This window comes from Arvicola amphibius, chromosome 6, assembly GCF_903992535.2.
Source record: "Arvicola amphibius chromosome 6, mArvAmp1.2, whole genome shotgun sequence".
Lineage (NCBI taxonomy): Eukaryota > Metazoa > Chordata > Mammalia > Rodentia > Cricetidae > Arvicola > Arvicola amphibius.
This window is the reverse complement of record NC_052052.2, coordinates 23252569-23274177: the sequence shown is the minus strand read 5'-3', so window position 1 is coordinate 23274177 and position 21609 is coordinate 23252569. Positions and strand designations below refer to the sequence as shown.

At 53.8% G+C, this 21609-nt stretch overlaps 2 protein-coding genes across 5 annotated transcripts; one reads left to right on the top strand and one right to left on the bottom strand.

The window, feature by feature from the left end:
* The first annotated feature begins 4703 nt into the window (after positions 1 to 4703).
* Tmem54 (transmembrane protein 54) lies at positions 4704 to 10780 on the top strand. Of its 4 annotated transcripts, none has more exons than XM_038335111.1 (6): positions 4704 to 4829; positions 7257 to 7450; positions 9584 to 9643; positions 9829 to 9918; positions 10013 to 10147; positions 10526 to 10780. In XM_038335111.1, the coding sequence occupies exons 1-6, from the start codon at positions 4814 to 4816 to the stop codon at positions 10598 to 10600; spliced, it is 570 nt and encodes a 189-aa protein (XP_038191039.1). In that variant the 5' UTR covers positions 4704 to 4813; the 3' UTR covers positions 10601 to 10780. The 4 variants fall into 4 exon arrangements, with proteins under 4 accessions (XP_038191039.1, XP_038191037.1, XP_038191040.1 ...); XM_038335109.1 differs by having other exon boundaries at positions 9730 to 9918; XM_038335112.1 differs by lacking the exon at positions 9584 to 9643.
* Positions 10781 to 11662: 882 nt separating this feature from the next.
* Hpca (hippocalcin) lies at positions 11663 to 17743 on the bottom strand. The gene is made up of 3 exons (XM_038334964.1): positions 17366 to 17743; positions 11875 to 11980; positions 11663 to 11760 (listed from the first exon to the last, which is right to left on the bottom strand). Exons 1-3 carry the CDS (start codon positions 17741 to 17743, stop codon positions 11663 to 11665), a joined length of 582 nt encoding a protein of 193 aa, XP_038190892.1.
* Between the last annotated feature and the right edge of the window lie 3866 nt (positions 17744 to 21609).

The window sequence follows — 21609 nt, the reverse complement described above, 5'->3', positions numbered from 1 at the left end:
ACAAGTCACCAATGCAGCTGTTAAAGTGAGACCATGTGAACTGCACATGGACCCACCTCCTCAGCGGGACAGCCTCCAGAAGGCCACAACCTGGAAACACTTCGTGCAAATCCACAGGGCCACACCTGGTACGATGTTCCAGGAAGAGAGTCCCACTCCTTCGTTGTGGGACGCTTTGATTGCAATCTGACCCTCCCGAGACTGCCCAGTAAAGTTATACCTTCAAACAGGGGACAGAGCCAACAACTAACTGGAATTCCATTATTAATATGGAATTGGCCATAGAGAAGCCAGCAATTTGGATAGAAAAGACACACCGGAAGAAAAGAGCAGGGAAGAGAGTTTGGCTGCTGCTTCTTGGCTCTGGGATGAGGGGAAGAGAGTGTCTTTTGTGGTGTCTCTGGCTAAATAGCAAGATCAACCAGTTGTTATTCAGCCTCTCTGAGCTAGCGGGTTTTCACCCCAGCCTTTGACTTCTGAGTCTTATTGATAAACAGAACGACAGAGATTTAAAACTATGTATCTTGGGGCTGGAGAAATGGCTCAGCCGTTAAGAGCATTGACTGCTCTTCCAAAGGACCCGGGTTCAATTCCCAGCACCCACATGGCAGCTCACAACTGTCTGAAAATCCAGTTACAGGGGATCTGACACCTTCACACCAATGCACATAAACTAAAGATAAATAAATCGTAAAAAAAATAAAATAAAACTATGTATCTTGGTGGTGGCAGAGCCGGGGACTGAGGGACTGGGAGCCCCACCAGGTTGCGGCCTGACATTAGGGTACTGACTGAGGGGCTTTGGGGTGGCAGACGATAATTAAAACAGCGGCAGATTCATGTGCAGCCAGCAAGCTGACAGAAAAACATCAGTCCTTGTGTTTACCTGGCCTGGTTTCAATCTTCACACCCCTCAAGTCATCAATGCCTCAGAAATGACCAAGCCCAGAGGAAGACATATTACCGTCTCCTTTGACCAGGACACTGAGGCCCCAGGAATGACAGGCAGCTGATAGAAGACCACAGTTAAGTTGGTGAGAGGCAAGACAGTAAAGCTCTGGCCTGCAGGCTTCTTGTCTTTAGTTTTTTCCTGAATGTAAGGCAGTGTGTGGAGAGATAGGCGGAGGCAAGGGTCACATGTTGCTGGGACAACGAACTTTAGTCGCCAGGAAAGGAACTGGTGATAACCTTGGGCCACTAAACTTGGACGATAGCTGGGAAATTACAGTCTAGTGAACTATGTGGAGCCACAGGTTTCCCCCTCAGAGGCCCTAGGACTGGGCACAGCCTTGCAGGCTATGGCTCCCTTGATCCTCCGGTCCACACTCGGAAGCGAGGAACTGCCTAGCGGGCAGACTTGGAGTCAAGCTGCCGCTCTGACTGTGCTGTATGTAGGGAGATGGCGGGAAAGCCCTTCCTCTTCTGTCCCTGTCTTTTCTTATTTGTAAAACTGGGTGATTAGCCGGGCGGTGGTGGCGCACGCCTTTAATCCCAGCACTCGGGAGGCAGAGGCAGGCGGATCTCTGAGTTCGAGGCCAGCCTGGTCTACAAGAGCTAGTTCCAGGACAGGCTCTAGAAACTACAGGGAAACCCTGTCTCGAAAAACCAAAAAAAAAAAAAAAAAAAAAAAAAAAAAAACTGGGTGATTATCTTCAAGTCTGTTGTGCTAGGGACACAAAGAAACCATGTGTGCATCTAATAACAAAGGCATTTAAAATTATCTATTTATTTTCATGTTTATTTATTTTCATGAACACGTGAGAGTTCAGGTACCCACGTGCGTACAGTGTCCTCCAAGGCCCGATAAAGGACATCAGATCCCCTAGAGCTGGGGTTACAGATGGTTGTGGACTGTCTTGTAGGTGTTGGGAGATTAAAACCAGGTCTTCTGCAAGAGCAGCAAGTGATTTTAACCACTGAGCCACCTCTCCAGCCCTAGCAAAGGCACTCAAAAGGCCCAGTCCCTAATCCAATACCAGAAGTTCCAGCCGTCCTCAGTGCCCCGTACTGGTGGAGAAACACCATGTATTCCCACGCCTGAGGTTTGACATCAGCATCAAAGTGACCATAGGCACTCCTCAGGCAGCTCTGGGAGGTGGGCTCTGCCGTCTGAGAGCTGTTGGTGGAGCTGGGGTAGAGGGAAGTTGAAGGAAACCCCCCCCATTTTTTCAGCAAGATCAAGACAGGAATAAATGTTTCTTGCAAGATTCCAACAACATATCCGTGTATGAGGCAGAGAGCAGGAGGCCTCCCTGCCCTGCTCCCTGCCCTGCTCCCTGCCCTGTTCCCCCTTCCCTGCTCCAGGCCCTGCTCCCTGCCCTGCTCCCTGCCCTGCTCTCTGCCCTGCTCCCTGCCCTGTTCCCCCTGCCCTGCTCTCTGCCCTGCTCCCTGCCCTGCTCCCTGCCCTGTTCCCCCTGCCCTGCTCCAGGCCCTGCTCCCTGCCCTGCTCCCTGCCCTGCTCTCTGCCCTGCTCCCTGCCCTGTTCCCCCTGGCCTGCTCTCTGCCCTGTTCCCTGCCCTGCTCCAGGCCCTGCCCTGCTCCAGGCCCTGCCCTGCTCCAGGCCCTGCTCCCTGCCCTGCTCCATGCCCTGCTCCCTGCCCTGCTCCATGCCCTGCCCTGCTCCCTGCCCTGCTCCAGGCCCTGCCCTGCCCTGCTCCAGGCCCTGCTCCCTGCCCTGCTCCATGCCCTGCTCCATGCCCTGCTCCCTGCCCTGCTCCATGCCCTGCCCTGCTCCCTGCCCTGCTCCCCGCCCTGCTCCAGGCCCTGCTCCCTGCCCTGCTCCATGCCCTGCTCCATGCCCTGCTCCCCACCCTGCTCCAGGCCTGCACTGCGGTTATCGCTCTGCTGTCCTGTTTCTATTAGCAGCGGCCCCCACATCCACAGACATCATCACAATCACATCTCCTGCAGGATAAAGACCTAAACATAGAGTTGCCGAGCCGCAATTATGAGCATGTAACCATTTGCAGTGGGGCTAAGTGCTGCCCAAGTGACCGCTAAAAGGTCCCCATGTACAAGGCGTTTAATGTCCACGAGGGAGGGCGCCAGCTGACGGCTTAATGACCTGTCTCCATCTTCCCTTTCCTCCAGCAAGTCTGTCTCCTTATCCCTCTGTGCCCGCTGCAGACATCAGCTGATAAGAAAGCCATCCGCTGAGAGTGGCCCGGGGAAGCCTGCCTGACCTGTGCTTGTCCCGCAGAAGTGACTTATTCTCCCCCACTCCCCACCCCCGCTACTAATGCGTTTTTCAAACTCCAGAAGTTGGACCTGCTGGTCCAGTGACACAAGGCACACAGTAGGTGTCACTACAGACACACAGTCACCAGATACCTGGGTTCCAGGCTCTGAGAACCTGTAGACGTCAGGCCAGCCTCTACCATGAGCCACTGACTGATGTTTTACAGAATGTGGACGAGGGTGTGGTACCACCAGTTACCTCCCAGAGGTCTGCTGCGAAGACCTCAGTGGTCCAGGGAGGCGGTCATCCCATAGCCAAGGCAGAGTGCTTGGCAGAGACCTGCTCCTGATTGCTCGCCATTCTGACTAAGTGGTCCTAGGTGAATGCCCAACTGTCTGAACCCACAGAGGAGCACAAGACTTGTGTGTGCAGCAGGGATGCTGGGATGCACCAAGGGCCAGCTATATCTATCCTGGCACTTGATGGAACCCAAAGCTCAATGACAGCTAAAATCAGCAAAGTTCCTACTATGTGTCCAGTTGTTTCTACGCTTAATTGACAATAGACATTCATTTAAGATTTATTTGTTTTAGTTTATGAGTGTTTCGCCTGCATGTGCATCTGTGTACCTCATGTGTGTCTGGTGCCTGAGGAGGTGGTAAACTTTCATGTGGGTGCTTGGAATCAAACCTGGGCCCTTTGCGACAAGTGCTCTTAACCACTGAGCCATCTCTCCAGCTGCCACAGTAGATTTCTCTGAGTTCAAGGCCAGCGTGGTCTACGGTGGTGAGTTCTAGGACAGTTAGGGCTATGTAATGAAACCATGTCTTAAGTGTGCGCATGTGTGCTATAGTTTGCTAGAGCCTTACGGTGCTCCAGAGGAGGTCAAAGGACAACTTTCAGGGATCAGGTCTCTCCTCCTATCACGTGGCTCCTAGGAATGGAACTCAGGTCTTTAGGCTAGCGGGAAGGGACTTTACTGGCTGGATCATCTCATTGGTCCACAAATTATTATTCTTGGTTTTCCAAGGAGAAGACGAAGGACACCCCCCCCCCCAACACACACACACAACCACCAAGACAGAAAAGAAAAGTCCCTTGCTCAACATGGAAGACCAGATTTAGACCCAGGGCTTTCTTTGTCAGCGATTGATCTGAAGTAGATTAAAAGACCCTGGTCTTCCGGACCGCGCTTTCATTACCCACGGCTGCCCCTGCTCCCTCTCAGCTTTCATCCTGAAGATTTTTTTCGCCCGAGTGACCCCCCGGGTCGTGATGATCTCTACGGGCACACTTACATCACCACCCCCAAGCACGGGCAATGGGGACCCCTTGGAGCCTCGATTTCCACCGGTGGAATGGGCGTGCGAGGGAAAACGAGGGCGACTTGGCGCCCGGCACCTGGCTCCGCGGCAGGGGCGGGGCTGTGACTCAGCCGCACAGCTCCGGGGTCGCCCAGCCGGTCAGACCGGCCTCGGCAGCGCGCACGGGGCGCCGGACTGGGCGGCCCAAGGGGTGCAGGGAAAGGAGGCCGCCGGGCGCCTGCTCGGGCGGGAAGAGGAGCGGAGGCCACGGGTGAGCAGGATGGGAGCGAGACCCCGCTGACGCCGGCTGGGGCCACTGGCTGAGAGCAACATGTGTCTGCGCATCGGTGAGCTAGGGCTCACGGGAGGTCCATTTCTGGGGGGACCCAACCCGAAGCCAGGTCGCCTGCTCCATCACGTCCTGGCCTGCAACAGGTCACTTTACTCTCAGCCTCAGTTTCCCCCAGAAGTAAGATGCGGTGGGGTGACAAGCGGCTAGGTTATATTTTTCTTTTTTCGGTGTGGGCTAGGCAAGTGCTCTACCTTGGACACCAGCCCCAAAGTTTCGAGACAGCGAAGGCACTCAGGGACTAGCCTGAAAGTCAGTACTTGGCTCACTCTCACTTTGAACTCTGGATCCTCCTGCCTCAACCTAAGTAGCTGAGACTCCAGATTTGTGCCACTGAGACCCAGCTCTTGATTCGGCCTCGTTTTGATGTTTCGTTTCGGTGGCATCTCCACCTCTTGGCTCTATATTCCTTTCTAAGAGGCAAAACTAGGGCTCTAGGACCCGCAGATGGGGGAAGGATGCTGGAGGTGCAGCGATAGGGATCTGGGGTCCACGGCTTTGGGTCCTTAGCCTTACCGAGGTCCCATTTCCGTATCCTCCTCTCACCCAATCAGGTTGGAGGGAAAGACCAGTCAACTCGGGTCACCAACGGCAAGGACCCTCCCCGACTCCCTGGGTAAGACCTCCGTTTGGGGTCTAAGTTCCCACTCTTCAGCCTGTTTCTTCTTTGTAAAATAAGGACAGTTGTACCCGCTCTTGACCAGGATGAAGTTGGCTCCTGATAATGAAGGCTTAGCAAACTGTGCCAGCCATATTGCCCAATGCTCCCAGCATGGGAACTGAGAAATAAAGTCTACAACTGCCCTAGGGTTTTCTGACCAGCGCCTAGGCACAACCCTGGCCTCCTGTTTAACCAGAGCCTTGGACCAGAGATGTTGCTGTTTTTGAGTCCAGCCAAAGCCCAGGAGTATCTGGGTTGCTCCTGACTGTTGGGTGGGTGGATGGGATGGGAGGATGGGGTGGGACCCATCAGGTCTCTGGAACACGGCTGCAATTCCTTTTCCTGTTTGGCCAGCTGTTCATCTTCACAAGGCCATTCCAGTTCCTCATGCTTTTCCCACCCATGGTCTGTCCTCTGCTACTATTGCCATTCCCGGAGCCTGCAAGCTCAGGGGAGAGCTCGGGGACCAGACAGGCCAACCCCCACTCTGATTTTATGCATGGAGAATCCAGGGCCCAAAGGGGAGGAGGGCCTGGTACCAGGTCCACAGTGAATCTGTGACTGTGGGCTGCTAACAGGAGTATGAGGGGGCTTTTTACTGGAACATGGCCAACTTACCAGTGGCTACACCACATCATAATAATAATAATAATAATAAATATAAATATAAATATATAATAGAGAGAGAGAGTCTTACTTTGTAACCTATGCTAGCCCTGAACTGGCAGCAATCCTCCTGCCTCGGTCTCTTGACTACGAGGATTATGAGCCGCCACTCCTGGCCCCCTGCAATCAATTGCCCTGAGAACATCCAGCTTAAAGATTCTTCCCGCCCTACCCCCCCATTTCTTGCTTTCATTCAGCAGCTGAGCTCACATATAGATAGGGAACTGGGTCAAACCTCTTTTCCACATGTGGGGAAACAGGTTTAGCAGGGATCTCAAAGTCAGAGCCATTGGGAGCAGATAAAGGAGGAAGGACCCTGCTTAGTTGGGAGGGTCGCCCACACTCCAATTTCACAGGGCTGGCTAACCTGAGAGGACCTGAGGGTCCGGGTGGCCACGGCCCTGAGGCAGGGTTAACAGCCAGCAATGGGGATGTTACTTTAGAGAGCCACTCAGAGCGGGAGGAGGGGGCTCCCTGCTCTTTGGATGTGAGGGGACTTGGCCACTCAGAACTTGTATTTGTTACCGGTCTCCCTTCTGGTCCCAGCCTCAATTTAGCACCCCCTGCACTAAGAGTCCCCAGGGACTCTCCCATCCACCCATGGACCCTGTCGGCACCAAGAGACAAGGACTCTCTTCCTCTCTAGGGGAGAAGTGGAGACTGACGGCTCTCACCAGTTTCGCTTAGCAGCTGTGTGTTGAGCACCGTGTGTGCCAGGCCCCATCTCCTGGAGTGACGACTGTGCAGGGCCTGACTCCTGCCCGGTACACTGTGGGCTCCTGGAGGCCTAGACAGTACCTGTGGAGCTTGTAGGTGTCCTAGTGCCTGGCATGAAGCAGGCACTCAGGAAAGACACCCTATGTATGGGACAGATGAATGAATGAGTGAGTGAGGAAATGAATGAATGACTCAGTGGGAGGATCATGCTGGATCCCTGCAAGTCACAATTCAGAAGCTAACAAGGACAGCTTTGTGTGCCACCTGTGTGTTTTTCCAACCTTAGAACCCAGGAACATCCGAGAGACGAATAAGGGAAGCTGAGATAACCCAAAGCCTGGGTCTTCTCCCCCACTGTGAGCCTGACGTGTGTCCCCACAGGTGGCCTGAATGTGGGTGAGTTCCGGAAGGTGCTGATGAAGACAGGGCTGGTGCTGGTCGTGCTGGGTCATGTGAGCTTCATCGCTGCTGCCGTGCTCCATGGCACCATGCTGCGCTTCGTGGCTGCCGCCAGTGACGCCGTAGTTCTACAGTACTGCGTGGTGGACATTCTCTCCGTCACCTCTGCCATCCTGGTATGCCTGTCTGGGAGGTCAGCAGGAGGGAGGGACCGGGTCTCAACCATAGTCCCCAGCACTAACCCTAGTAGCCACCTACCAACTGTGTAGGCCCTCAAACACTCTGCCTCAATTTTGTTGTCTGTAAAATGGGGGTGGTGGGAGTGTACCCAGACTGCAGAGGCCCCTAGTGGGTGTCTGAGGTCGTCCACAGAAGGTGTTGAGCTGAGGGCCTGGCACACGGCTAGTGTGAACTTCTGTGACAAATTCACGGTGTGGCAGCAGGGAGGGAAGAAAGATCAGCTTAGCTGGGCAGCGTCCAAAAGGGTTTCAGGGAAGTGGAAACCTCTGAGCTGGGTATTAATGGATGAGTAGGTGTTCCCAATGGACTGTAATTATCAACCCAGGTATGTGGCATGCTGGGGCTAGCAGGCAGAGAAGCGTGCCAGGGTGGCATTCCGTGTTCAGCCTGTGGCAGATGCCAATGTGTGGAGCTGGGAACGGCTGAGATCTGCTCTGGAGACACGGAGCCAAACAATCAGTCGGGAGTGAGTTTAGCGCTAGAATGGATTCACATGAACTACTTGATATCCAGCAGCCGTGTGATACCCAGACACCTGCCCGTTTGATGAACGACTAAAGGAAGGAGCCTAGTAGACTTAGGTTTATACAGCTCTCCTCTGTGTGACAGCTAAGGCAACTGCAGACTTGGGGGATAAACCTGCTTAACTTCCAGAGATTGCTGACTCCTGGCTAAGGGCCTTCTCTCTGTGTGTGCTGATCACTGCCTACAAAATGAACCTCAGACGGCCTGCTGGCCTGTGGGTGTGGTGAACCAGGCTCTGACCTGTAGACACCCCAACAGCAGGAAGAGTGTTGCACTATGTCCCATCAATATCTGTCTTGCTCAGCAACCATCTGAAGAAGACACGGACGGTGGCCAGCCCAGGGCCAAGGGGCTCCGAGCTGGATCACTTCCCTTTGCTTTCCTTCCCCAGTGACTCCTCACCACTCTCAGCTGCCCACACCTGGGAGAGGCTCACCCCACTTCCTGCTGATGGGATGCCTTCCTGTGAGGTCATCCTGCAGAGAGGGACTGAGCCCAGAGAAGAGGAGTCACTTTGTTGTGACTGCTACACACATCCACTACAGAGGGTGAACCTAAGAAGCTGGATAGGCTGAAAGAAGCTAGTCATCTGGGGGGCAGCCTCTGGGCTGAACAGGACATGGGAGGCCCTGTCTCTGGGGGTCGAGGGGCAGGAGGATGCAGGAGCAGGAAGTGTGTTCTTGGAGAGGATGCTCCGTGGGTAGCAGCCAACAGCTGTGATTGGGTGCCCGTATCCAGTGTGATGAGAGAAGACAGTGGCCCAGGGCAGATAGAGAAGGACAGGAATTAGGTCATTAAGAGCCTGGGATAACCTCAGATCCTCCGAGGGGTTTCTCTGTCTTTTGTGGTACCAGGGACTGAACCCAGAAGCCACACATGCTGGGCAAGCATTCTGTTCCCAGGCTCCATCCTCTGCCCCCTCTTGGAGATTCTGAATTCTGTTCACAACATGTACTGTCTGTCTAGGGTGGAACTTCACACTAAGATGGTGACCCTGGGGCTGGCCACCTCCCATGCTTCCTCATATGGTGCTGACCACTCAGTCCACACTACAAAGTCCTGACCAAACTGGAACATGTTATGTGAATCAGGCTGGCTTTAAACGTAACACAGTGTCCATCTGCCTCAGCGCTGGGAATACAGGCGTATGTCACTATGCCTAATTCCTGTTTTAATCTCATTTTGAGTTAGTTCCTCGGTAGTGGAATGTGTTTCTTCTAAAGTCTTTCCCATCCCCAAAAGAAATGTCCTGTGTATCCCATGGCCTACCCCCTGGCATGTGCCTGCAAACAGGATACATAGGACCCTGTTGGAGAGTCACAACTTTAGGCAGTGGGGAGTCCTGGAAGGTTTGTAGGCAGTGAGGAATGACCAGGGGCACAGCCCTTAAAGTCACAGTTAACCAGGCTGAAGCGAGCCCAGGGTGGGAGTGGGGAAGGCAGGAATAAGGAAGATGGTGGTAGGCTCTTTATCCTAGCAGGCGTCTGACCCCACAAGCTCTCCTCCAGCCCTGGCATCGCAGCTGATCCGTACTTCCCCTGCAGGTCATCTTTGCTGGGATCACAGCTGTCGTCCTGTCCCGCTACCTCCCCAGCACCCCCTTGGTATGTGGCCCCTCCTCGGATGGTACCGTGGGTTGGGTCAGCAGCCTTCTTGCGGCCAAGCACTAACCAGTACTCTCCATACCTAGCGCTGGGCTGTGTTTAGCTTGAGTGTGGCCTGTGCTGTCCTTTCTCTGACCTGCGCCCTCGGGCTCCTGGCCTCCATCGCAGTGACTTTTGCCACGCAGGGCCGTGCGCTACTGGCAGCCTGTACTTTTGAGAGCCCTGAACTCCCAACGCTGGCACCTGACTGTCCTTTTGACCCTACTCGAATTTATGTGAGTGCCTCAGCCTTGGGAGGGGCTGGGAAGGGCTCTTGGGATCCCTGCACCCCTGTCCCTAAGTAGATCTTTGTGCCCCTGTCCCCTGCAGAGTTCTAGCCTGTGCCTCTGGGCCATCTCTCTCATGCTCTGTGTGGCGGAGAGCGTGTCTGCCCTGCGCTGCGCCCAGCTCGTGCATCGGCTGCTGGAACTGAGACCCTGGTGGGGGAAAAACTGCCACCACATGGTGAGTCCCCTCCATAGTCCTGGGAAGTCCCTGTTGGAATCCCTGGCTGGTCAGCCCCACCCACCTCTGAATAGGGCCTCAGATAACTGGGGCAAAAGTTTGCTCACCGCCACCCAAGGGCTCCAAAGTCCAGGGAAGCCAGATCTGCCAGCTAAGTCAGACAGCTATATCTGACCCTCCCAATCTTGAGGGGAAGCACGAGTTTGGGTGTTCAAACAGGAGACACTCGGGAGTCTGGCCTGTCTTGAGTGTGTGGTAGTGATGTCCTCTCCCATGCCCCAGAAGCCTCTAGTCCTCCCTGCCCCCAGTTTGGGGATGTCCTGGAAATAGAGACCCCAGTCCAGACCCAGCAAAACGAACAGGTTTTTGTGTCTGCAGATGCAAACGAGCCCAGAACCCCTGGATGGCCACGACCTATTGAGCTGCGCTAGCTCTGTGCAGCTGACCATCTGACACCTCAGTGGGGCCATGACTACTGAGGCACATGACCGAGTCTGGACATATGACCAAGCCTGCACTGACCAGTACCCAGGGAGCCATGGAAGAAGCCTAGATGAATCCAGGATTCCCAGAGCAGGCCCAAGAGGGCTCAGTGGACCCCTGGGGACCTGGGAGAGGGCTTTGAGTGCTCTCCCTGGCCACCCGGCACTCTGCACTGAAACAAGACTTTATTTGGAAGTTATTAAAAAGAACAGAGATGCTCCATGTGCTGCATGCAGAGGGAGATGGGGGCTTTGCCAGGGGCCTGCACATCTTTCCTACACAGAATGCTGTGGAGGGACTCTGCCCATGTGCGTGTGTGCGTGCGTGTGTGCGTGCGTGCGTGCGTGCGTGCGTGTGTGTGTGTGTGTGTGTGTGTGTGTGTGAGACGGCGCACGTGTGAGTGAAAGAGTGTGAAATACAGAATACAGAGTGGCTAAGTCTGTGATCATCCGAATGCTAAGAGGCAGGCTGGGTTTGGGGACCCCCAGTTGGAACCCTGGGAGATTTTTTTTTTTTTTTTTTTTTTTACCATGGTCTCTAGCCAGCAAGAGCTGGGACAGGAAGTGTTCTGCAGGGAATTACATCAGGAAACTTCCTCAAAGCCCCACAGCCCAAGAATCTGCTATGTCTCCCCCACCAAATCAAAAGACTTCACCGGGGCACCTCTCCACCTTCCTCCAGGCTGATGGTCACCCAAAGGGAACCTCCCCTAACCTCCTGCGTTGTAGAAGGGCCTTGGATCTGTGGGTTGGTGGAAGGTGATCCAACCGTCTGAATAAAGAATACAGAACAGGGACAGGAAAAAACAGAGTCATCTCAGTCCCACTAAGGGAGATTCTGCCTCATGGGCCGTGGGTCCTAACGGCTGTCTTGCTTAGCCCCTGTCTTGCAGGATTCGCTTCTCCAGAGGCCTCCCACAGTGCAGACCCCAGAAGGGGGTCCCCAGTCTGGCCCCCAGCCTGGACAGACACGAGGGAGAGGAAGCAGAGGGCCGGTGAAGGCAGGGAGGCAGCGAGCTGGTTCCTCCCCAGCTCAGAACTGGGAGGCGCTGCTGGGGTCGCACTGCAGCAGGCGCACGATCGACGGGTCGCTTTTGGCCCCGCGGATGAACTCCTCCAGGGACAGCTTGCCTGCGGGGCCAAGGGAGGGCTGTTAGTGAGGAGAAGGCGGCCACAAAGCCAGGCAGATGGTGGCAGGCGGTGCGGGAGAGGGAAGAAGGGAGGCCGCACATCCCCGACACTCACCGTCATTGTTTGTGTCCATTTGGCGGAAGATTTTCTCAGTCCTCTTTTCCGGGGTCGATTCGTCCTCAGGCATCTTCATCACGGACGAAACCATCTTGTAAATGGCCTGTGGGGTTGAGTTCGGGAGTGAGAAGAGACCACTTAAGGCCCCATCCGATCTCGTTCTCTATAGACATCGCAGGGTCGTGCTCCTCTAGCCAAGGAGGATGGAAGGAAAATCAGGAAAAGGCTTTCTAGAAGCGGGTGGTAACTTAAGAGTGCCCTGGACCAGGTAGGTCCCTTGGAGGGCCAGGTGGGAATTGCTGATAGAGATAACAGGCAAAGGCACTGCAAACTGCAAGCCCCAGGTGGATACCAAGAATCTGGGGTGCACAGAGTCAAGAGAGATGTTGGAGGGCATCGAAGTCCAGATAGCGAATGGCGCAGAACAGCAGGGTGCTTGTTGGGGGATAAAGGCTGAGTTAGCACTCTCATTCAGTGACCAACAGGGGGCGCTGAGGGAGAAGACACTAGACTGCGCTGCGGTCTGTGGCCGGCAGGGGGCGCAGAACGCCAAGGCAAGCTGGGACCCAGAAGGGGCGGGAACATTATGCAAACGAATGCAAATGAGCACCTGCCACGGGGTCAGGGACAGCCTGAGCTCTGCTGGGCTGAGGGCGGCAGCTGCCACGTGTAGGTGCTCCAGAGGCACCAAAAAGGAGAGTTTTTTGAGCTAAATGTACAGATCATGTAGTGCTCGACTTGTGTCATGGGCTGTTTCTTCTCCCTGGAGCTCAGAGACTGGACTAGCCACGTCAAACCTTCAACTCCTCCAAGAAAGCTTCCCTTCTTCCCCTCGCCGTAACCCTCCCCACCCCCTTCGTGTCCAGCTTTGTCGCTGAACTACTCTTTTCTAGTCTCTCCTTCAAGTTTGTCCCACACACTGCCTCTGAACGCTCTTTCCAAATACTAATCTCCACTACCATGTCCCCAAACCAGCAGGCCGCCCCCTCGTTTCCAGCACACACAGACCTCCCTCTAGGCCCACGAGGTGCACTGGTTTCTTAAGGATGCTGCCTCCTACTCTTCCCTGGGGTTCAGTTTACAATGCTTTCCAAGCAAGATCATCCGAGATCCGGCAGGGGTCAGGGCACGGCGGCTGCACTGGGCTTTTCCTTTGAGGACGTGTCTCAGAAAGTAACTAATTCTTTAACGGACTGTGCCACCGTTCAGATAAGAACAGCGACTCTAGCTACTTCTAAGATTCCCAAATTCCAGTACAGTGCCTTGGCACATGGCAGGGAACTCCCTGTTTAAAGGCCATTGTCACCTCCCACCATGCTCTGTACCAAGTCCAAATCATTTGTTTTTAGCATTCAAGCTGTCCAATGCTGGCCTCGCCACCACCAAGCCCCGTTGGAAGGGTAATTCTGCCACAACGGGGCCCTTCAAATTCCCCAGCATTTACAGGCGCTGCCTGAAATAATATGAGCTACCCTTTATCACGCAAGCATTATGCGCCAGGTCCTATGTACAGGAATTTTGTTTTGGTTTTCTTTCTTGTTCTGATTTTAGTTGGTTGGTTGGTTTGGTTTGGTTTTTGAGGCAGGATTTCTCTGCATAGCCCTGGCTGTCCTGGAACTCGCTCTGTAGACCAGGCTGGCCTTGAACTCAGGGACCCCCTACCTCTGCATCCTGAGTGCTGGGATCAAATGTGTATATGCCTCAGTACGTGGCATACATGATTTCTAAACTGTACATCAACTCAGAAAATCAAATAGCAAACCTCCCTTTTCCTGGATAAGAAACCAAGGTTTGGGAAGGGAACTGATGGAAGGCACCAACCAGATCAGGGCTTACTCCCTCTTAGCTGCTGGACGGATGCTTGGGCAGTTTGGAGTGATGGACCGCAGGAGCTCTGGAGTGACATCCTGGTGCAGTCTGCACCTTTGTGTACCCTTGGATAAGAATTTAGCCTCCGTGGCCTCAGTTTCCATCTGTAAAATGGAGCACTGTGTCTATCGCATCAGGATCGTTCAGCACAGTGGTTCCCAGCCTTCCTAATGCTGTGACCCTTTAACACAGTTCCGCATGTCATGGTGACCCACAACCCTAAAAGCATTTTTGTTGCTACTTCGTAACTGTCATTTTATTGCTGTTATGAATTGTAATGTAAATCTCTGTGTTTTCTGATGGTCTTAGATGACGCCTATGAAAGGCTCACTCGACCCGCCCCCAAGGGGTCCCGACCCACAAGTTGAGAACCACTGCTCTAGAGGAGTAACTGGGATAAAAGTACTTGGCTGGAGCGAGCAATCACTAAACAGCAGCATATATGGTCATTATTAATCCATTGTGTCTTCTGCTGTTTCTGTCCCCTGGTCTTCCAGATGTTATATACATCTCTCTCGATGACCTCATCACTGTGGCCTGTGCCTTCATCTTTCCTGTCAGAGTGGGAGCCCCAAGAAGCACACTGCCTCTTTCCTCCCTCTGTGCCACCAGCCAGTGTAGGGCTGGGACGGGAGATGGACTGAGCAGTGACTTAGAGAGTGGCCCTTCTCCTTGTGACAATCTTTCTAATTAATTAATTAGATTAGATTAATTAGATTAAGTCTGGATTGCTTGCTCCGGGTTTCACTGGAGCCTACTTGTCATTAATCAGGCCCTGGGGTGCACAGTACTCTGTCTGCACCAGCTGTCTGGAGCCTCTGAACTAGCATAATGGAAGTCGGGGTCTAGAGGGCAAAAGCTGGTGAAGAAGAAGAAGGAGGAGGAGGAGAAGGAGGAGGAGGAGGAGGAGGAGGAGGAGGAGGAGGAGGAGGAGGAGGAGGAGGAGGAGGAGAAGGAGAAGGAGAAGGAGAAGAAGAAGAAGAAGAAGAAGAAGAAGAAGAAGAAGAAGAAGAAGAAGAAGAAGAAGAAGAAGGTGGTGGTGGTGGTGGTGTGCAAGGGTCCTTGAGGAATGGGCTAATTCAGCCAAACCGAGATTTACCAGTGTACAACTGGGAAAACATGAGCATCTCTCTGAATTCGTGGGCATCCAGCAGATCCCTAAGTGATCCTCCACCACGACCTTGATCCTTCCAGCAGGGACCTCCAGAGTTCCCCATCATCCTACCTCCAAATAGGAGTTTGTTGTTTGCAGGTTGCCGGGACAAACACTGAGGCAGCAAGCTACTGGCATAGGGAAGACGTCCCTTCCCAAGGCAGCCAATGACACTCAAGCTAGAGGGGAGCCATGGGCTGGATGAGCTGGAGCAGATATCAGAAAGGAGCCACGTGCAAAGCTGTGTGGCAGCACCTCTCAAGACACGGCTTGGGGATGCTGCCAAGGACATATTAGCCAGTGCAGAAGATGTGTGGAGAAAGAATGACTGACAGTCACTAACATTTGCTGAGTACCAAGGATCTACAAAACCCTAGATGGAACTACCATTTCCCTTGATCTCTTTTGAAAGTAGGGGCTTGATACCCTCACATACATCATCACACATTGCTGGCAAAAAAAAAAAAAATGCTGTAAAGGTTCAGAGGAACAGTGGGCAAGAGCCACAGGTATGTGATGTTCTGCTATGGCTCAACAGGTAAAAATGTTTGCTGTCAAACCCGACAGCCTGAGCTCAATCCCTTGATCTACATGGTGGAAGGAGAGGATTGATTCCCAAAAGTTTTCCTCTGACCTCCTCATGTGTGCCACGGCATGAGCATGCTACACACACACACACACACACACACACACACAAACAAATAAATAAATAGATAAATAAATAAATAAATGTTTAGAGGACAGCCAGGGCTACACAGAGAGAGACCCTGTCTAAAAACAAATGTTTAAATTAGGCACGGAGCAGCGTGGATAAAATGGAATTGTAGCACTCTCTACCTTCAATGCTGAGCGGCAGTGATTGGTTTTTTTGAAATAAGTCTCATGTGTTCCATACTTAAATTTGTACCAAGAAAAGGCATGCATGACAAGTCTCCAAATCACATCCTGCAGTCAGCATCACTGTCCCTGCTCCAGTTTTATAGATGAGCAACCTAAGAGCTAAAGTCTGTCCAGAACTGGAAGCCATGTCTCCTTACAAAAGGTATCCTGGAGTGACGGGCCAGTCTGGGCTCAGGCCCACTCTGGACATCAAGCAAGTCACTCTGCCTGCCTGAGACTCATGGGGCTGCTCTAAGGATGCACTCAGCTCAGGGTCTAAGTACCCCATGCAGTACTGGGTCTGGTGATGCCTCTGTCAATTAGCTAGGAGACGGCTGGGTATCCAGATGGCATGTGAACATTACAGCCAGGTGGCCTACTCACAGACTGTGAGGTCTCCAACAAGTGCCTTCTTCCAAAGCATGCTTCCTCCTCGGTAATGAGGATCAATAAAACAGTACTTGTGGGCTGAGGAAGAGGCTCGGTGGTAGAACATTCCCTACCAGGCACAAGAACTGCGTTTGACCTGAGCACGGCAAACAGATGAATGAATGGATGAATGAATGAGTGAATGAATGAATGAATGGGCAATACTGGGAATGGAGACACACACTTGTAACCCAACAGTTCAAGGGCTAAGGTGGGAGGATCATGAGTTCAAATTCAGTCTGAGCTACATAGAGAGACCTGTCTCCAACCAAACCAAACCAAATATAACTGGTCTAAACCAGAAATAGCAATATGGGAAAGACAAAGCAAGATGGAGAACTATTCCAAATTACATCAGAATATCCAAGATGGTCATAGTGGCAACACCTTTAATCCCAGCAGTCGGGATGAAGAGGCAGATCTCTGTGAGCTGGAGACCATCCTGGGCTATACAGCGAGTCCCAGGCCAGCCAGAGCTACATAGCAAGACCCTGTCTCTAAACAAATACGAATAGCAAAACAGGACAACAAATTCAATGTAGGATCCCAGACCAGGACCAAAAGGGAAAAAAAAAAGCTACAGAGAACATTCTGAAGAGAGAGGACAATAGCGTACGATCTCTATATTAGAGCAGCATTGTTTCTGTGTCAAATATCCTTGACTTGGATAATCGTGCTATGGGTTATATAAGAGAATGTCTTATTATTCCTAGGAAAGACATCCTGGCCTTGAGGGGTAAAGGGTCAGTGCCAAGAGCAACCTAGAAGCAAGGCACACAGGCAGAGATAAAGCAATGCCAGGAAACTCTTAGCAGGTGAGTGCGGGGAGCGGGGAGGATACATGGGAACATCCTCAGCTTTTCTTTCCTTGTTGTTGTGAGGTTGGTAGGTGAGGAGAGAGTTTCCCATTGTTCAGGCTGGCCTCAAACTCATTTGGTAGCCGAGGCTGACTTTGAACTCCTGACCCTCCTGCCTCTAACTCCATAATAGTTTTAGCTCTCAGCTTTTCTTTAAATGGAAAATCATTTCCTTCTAAAGGATTTTGTGAACGGGATGTGAAGATGAGCCCCAGTCACTGCTGGAGGACTAGGTGGGTTGAGAGGTTAAGAAGGGTGTTCGGAGCCTGCGGCTGAGCAGCCGGTGTGGATGGCGGCCCACCTGCACAATCTCCAGCATTTCCTCCCGGCTGATGTAGCCATTGCCGTCCAGGTCGTACATGCTGAAGGCCCACATGAGCTTCTGCTCCAGGCGGCCACGCGAGGTCACGCTCAGAGCGATGATGAACTCCCGGAAATCGATGGTGCCGTCGCTGTTGGTGTCAAAAGTGCGGAAGACGTGCTCGGCGAACTTGGAGGCGTCGCCATAGGGGAAGAAGTTGGCGTAGATCTTCTTGAACTCATCCACGTTGAGGATGCCAGTGGGGCAGTCCTTGAGGAAGCCCTTGTACCACTCCTGCAGCTCCAGCTCCGAGAACTCTGTGTTCTCACGCAGATCCTGCAGCATCTCCGGCCGCAGCTTGCTGTTCTGCTTGCCCATGGCAGACGAGCCAAGTCCCACCTGGGTACCCCCAAAGGAGGTGAAGGAGCAGAGAACAATGGTTTTGTCTTTTTGGTCACTTGATATCACTCCAGAAAGGTCCTCAGAAACAAGACACTCCAAACTCCCATTGACCCAGGAAGAGAGAGGTGGGCCCTAGATGGTACAGCCTGTACCTTGCTCTGTGGCATGCTCCTCTGGAGAGCAGACCCAGAAGAAGAGGAAGGGGCTAGCTCACACTCACTGACACCCTTTCTGGCTGCCCCTGCTAATCCTGTTCACATTTTTGCCCTCCCAAGGGGAAATCTGGGGATTAAATCCACTTTCCACATGAGCAAGGACACTCAGAAAATGAGGTGATCTGCTTCAGGTCACAAGACCACTAGAGGGTAGAGCTGACCCCCAGAGTTTCCTAGAAGGGTTCAGAGCCCTCTTTGGTACCTGCTGCCCTCTCATGGCTTCCCAGATACCTGCTGAGCCCCGCACAGGTCCTGCAGCACAGACGCTGCCAGCTTCTCTTCCTGAAGAAGTGCTCAGCAAGAGGCCTGAATCTGGACCCCAGAGCCAAATTACCTGAGTTCAAAGCCCACCTCTCCCTCTTACCAGCTGCGTGCCTTGGGCGATTTCTTTAAACTCTCTGTCTCAAGTGCAAAGTGGGCTCAATGATAGTACTTACTTCATGGGGTTATTGAAGGGATTAAATTAGTTAATACTTTTGAGCACTTAGAACCATGGCTGAGTAGTGCTACATACATGTTAAGTAAGCCAAAATGATTTACATATACCCAGACTCCGCCAAACTCGGGCATGATATGCAAGTGCACGTCCCCAGCACACATAGTGCCACACGGATCTCTAAATGCCCTCGTGAGATTCTATGCCACTCACCTACCATCCTACGCCACACATGGGTCACCATGCCACCACACACAACAATCCTGCTGCCCCACAACTCACACGCATTGACACATGGCACCACGCATGACTTCCATACACTGCGCATCAAGACACACCAGCCCACAACCCCACATGTCTCACACATGCCATCACACGCCAACTCGCATGCTGACACCTCTCACATGGCCAGAAGCACGTGGGACCTTCAGGTACCCTTCTCATTATCTTTCTATACCTGGGGTGCTGCCAGGTCCCAGGAGAGGGAGCTACAGCCCTTCCCAGACCTGCTGAGGATTCTTTCTCGGGCAGCCCTACCCAGCCCACCCAAACCTCTCTCAACACTCACCTTTTACCTGGTTTCAAAAGGTCCCTTCGGGGCAGGGATTACAGTGTGAGGCTGAGGACAATCAATGGAGGGGGAGTAGTCAGAAGTCCTAGGCACAGATGTAGGGGCGTGTGCAATTGGCTCCTGAGGTTGGAGATACCAGTAACACAGGGTGAAAAGGGTTCCTTGTGCATGGAGGTACATGAAGCTCCGTGCACATGAGTATGGGTGCATGTTGAATGCGTTTGTTCACACATGATGTGGGTCCTGCGTTCTGCACCGCATCTGTCTCCCTGTGCGTTTCTATGCATGTCTGTATGTGAATTCTATATGCGTGTTGAGCGATCATGCACCTGTCACAAAGAGAAGAATGTATCCGGGATCGTGAGGGGACCTGTGTCTGTCCTCAGCAGTGTGTCATGCATGTTCCTGTAAGTTGGTGCCCCCCCCCTTCCCAGATCAGCCTCTTCTGCCCCAGGCTGAGGAGCCATAGAACAAGTGTGTGGGAAGGGACTGAGGAAATGCGCAGGGCTGAGCAGGGGAGCATATCCCTTACTCCCCTCCTCAAGGTCCAAGGAACTGGGTCAGCGGGGCGGGGGCAGAGCGATGTGCCGGGCAGGAGCGCTCCTCCAGGTGCCCCTTCCTCCTGGCCACCCTCGGCATTGCCTCTCCAAGCTGGAAGAAGGCTCTGTTTTCTCCGCAAAGACCCCCGGTGCCCAAAATAGGAGGAACCTCACAGCTCGATCCTAGAAACCCGCCCTAGCATCCCCTCTAAGCCTCCCCCGGCTCCGGCCCTGAGCCCCCGCCTCCATCCTTCCCGCACTCGGCGCGAGGTCCCTCCTGGAGGGGGCGCCCGGGTCGGACTGCGCTCGACTCCCGGGAGCCGGCCACTCGGCGGTCAGGACCCTGGAGAGCGCCTCGCGATCCCCCCCGAGGCAGCCCAGGGCTGGCAGCGCCACGGGTGGGACGAATCCCACGAGGGACGGGGAGGAGCGGGCTGGGGAACCCTGGACGTGGGATCCTGACTCCGGGGCTGCCCTCCCCGCATCCCCGGCACCGGCCGGAGCGGCCCCCACTCACCCAGCGACGCCGAGACACCGACTGCGCAGGAAAGGCGGCGCTGCTGCGGCGCGCGGCGGCAGAGGCGGCCGGAGGGGCGGGAGGGACTGCGAGGGAGACGCCCCGCAGCGTTGGCCGGGAGCCCCTCCCCTGGGGGGGTCCACACCGGCAGTTAGGCTCCGCCCCCGCCCCCGCCCGGGGAGGGAACGGGACGCCCCCACTGCCCCGGGCCCCCTCTCTCGGAAGCACCCGGCTGTGGGAAGATCGGGACCCCCTGGTTCTGCAAGTCGACTCGGGGAGACCAAAGAAGCAGATCAGAGCCCAGGGACCGCTCTTCTAAACCGGGAACAATCCAGGGCAGTGCCACCCGCTTCCTCCCCACCCCTACCTGGGCGCGGGGCCGCCTGTCGCTCGGAGGGCGGGATCCGACAGGCACCCTGGCTGCCCCCGCGCCTCAACTCCGGAGCCAGCTGAGCTGGGGGCTCTTTGGAGAGGCGGGAGCGCCCATTCCCCAGTCTCGAGGTCTTCCAGGGGCCAGACACGCCCCCTGCCTACCTCCGCCTCGGAGAGCACGCCCCCTCTCCAGCCTACTACTCAGGATGTCATCCCTCACCCCTTCTAAGAATTAATCCCACCTCCATGGATGTACCTCGTTCTTCCCAGTACCCTTCCCTGCAAGACACCCTCTCCTCCCCCAGCCTCTGCGGGTGCAGGCCTGTGACCTGAGAGAGCAGAAACACATCTCCACCTGCGAGGAGGGGGGAGCTATTTCTGAGGTGGGTAGGCCTCTTGTCTACATTCCGGATGGCTGCTCTCTAGAGACCCCGACCCCAGCACAGCTCCTCCTGCCTGTATAGAGGGCTGCACCCTCCCTCCTCCAGCCCTGGTAACAATCCCTACAGCTTAAATTCTGTCCTTTCTCCATCTCTAGGATATGGACCGTCTTGTGTTCTACATTGCCGATGAGGAAACTGAGACTTGCAATGTTTAATTTCTTTTTCCAATGTCTAGCTGCCAGTCAGTGGCTTAAATTCAAGAGCTCTCGTTTCTTCCATTTCAAAAATACTTGTCAAACATTGCTTCTGCACTCTGCACTGTTCCAGACGTTGGGCTGCGATCATGCAGAAGAAACAGTGATAGAACATACACAGTCGGCTCTGTGGTGTGTTGGATAAGCAGTTTGAAGAAAGCTTGGGACAGCGGCCGATGGAGAGCAATGGCACTTCGGGTTGCATTCCACATGAGACCAGGACTCTTAGCTGTGTGGGACAGAGCAGGTCTGACGTCCACACAACAGCTCACTGGAGTGTTATGTCAAGAGGGGTAGGATGAACCTGGTTTCCGGACCTCCTTAAGGAGGTGGCATTGATGGCATTTGTCCCTTCTTGGAGAGCTCTTTCCAGAGTGTTCTTTCTACCTGTAATTCAGATCATCCTGGCTGCCCAGGGCACCAAACAAAGCTCCCCTCCAGGTGCCTAGACCAGGCCCCTCAGTCTAGCCTTCACCTCTTGTGCTTGGAGGAAAAGAGGGGGTGTGCATTGACAGAGCTGGAGAGCCAGACCCGGATGGAATAGGGACAGCTGGG

Coding starts and splice junctions, on each gene's coding strand:
- Tmem54 (XM_038335109.1), top strand. Junction 7,451..9,583: donor CCGTCACCTCTGCCATCCTG/GTATGCCTGTCT, acceptor CTTCCCCTGCAG/GTCATCTTTGCTGGGATCAC. Junction 9,644..9,729: donor ACCTCCCCAGCACCCCCTTG/GTATGTGGCCCC, acceptor CTCCATACCTAG/CGCTGGGCTGTGTTTAGCTT.
- Hpca (XM_038334964.1), bottom strand. CDS start 17,743: ATGGGCAAGCAGAACAGCAAGCTGCGGCCGGAGATGCTGCAGGATCTG. Junction 11,981..17,365: donor AAATGCTGGAGATTGTGCAG/GTGGGCCGCCAT, acceptor TCAACCCCACAG/GCCATTTACAAGATGGTTTC. Junction 11,761..11,874: donor AATGGACACAAACAATGACG/GTGAGTGTCGGG, acceptor TTGGCCCCGCAG/GCAAGCTGTCCCTGGAGGAG.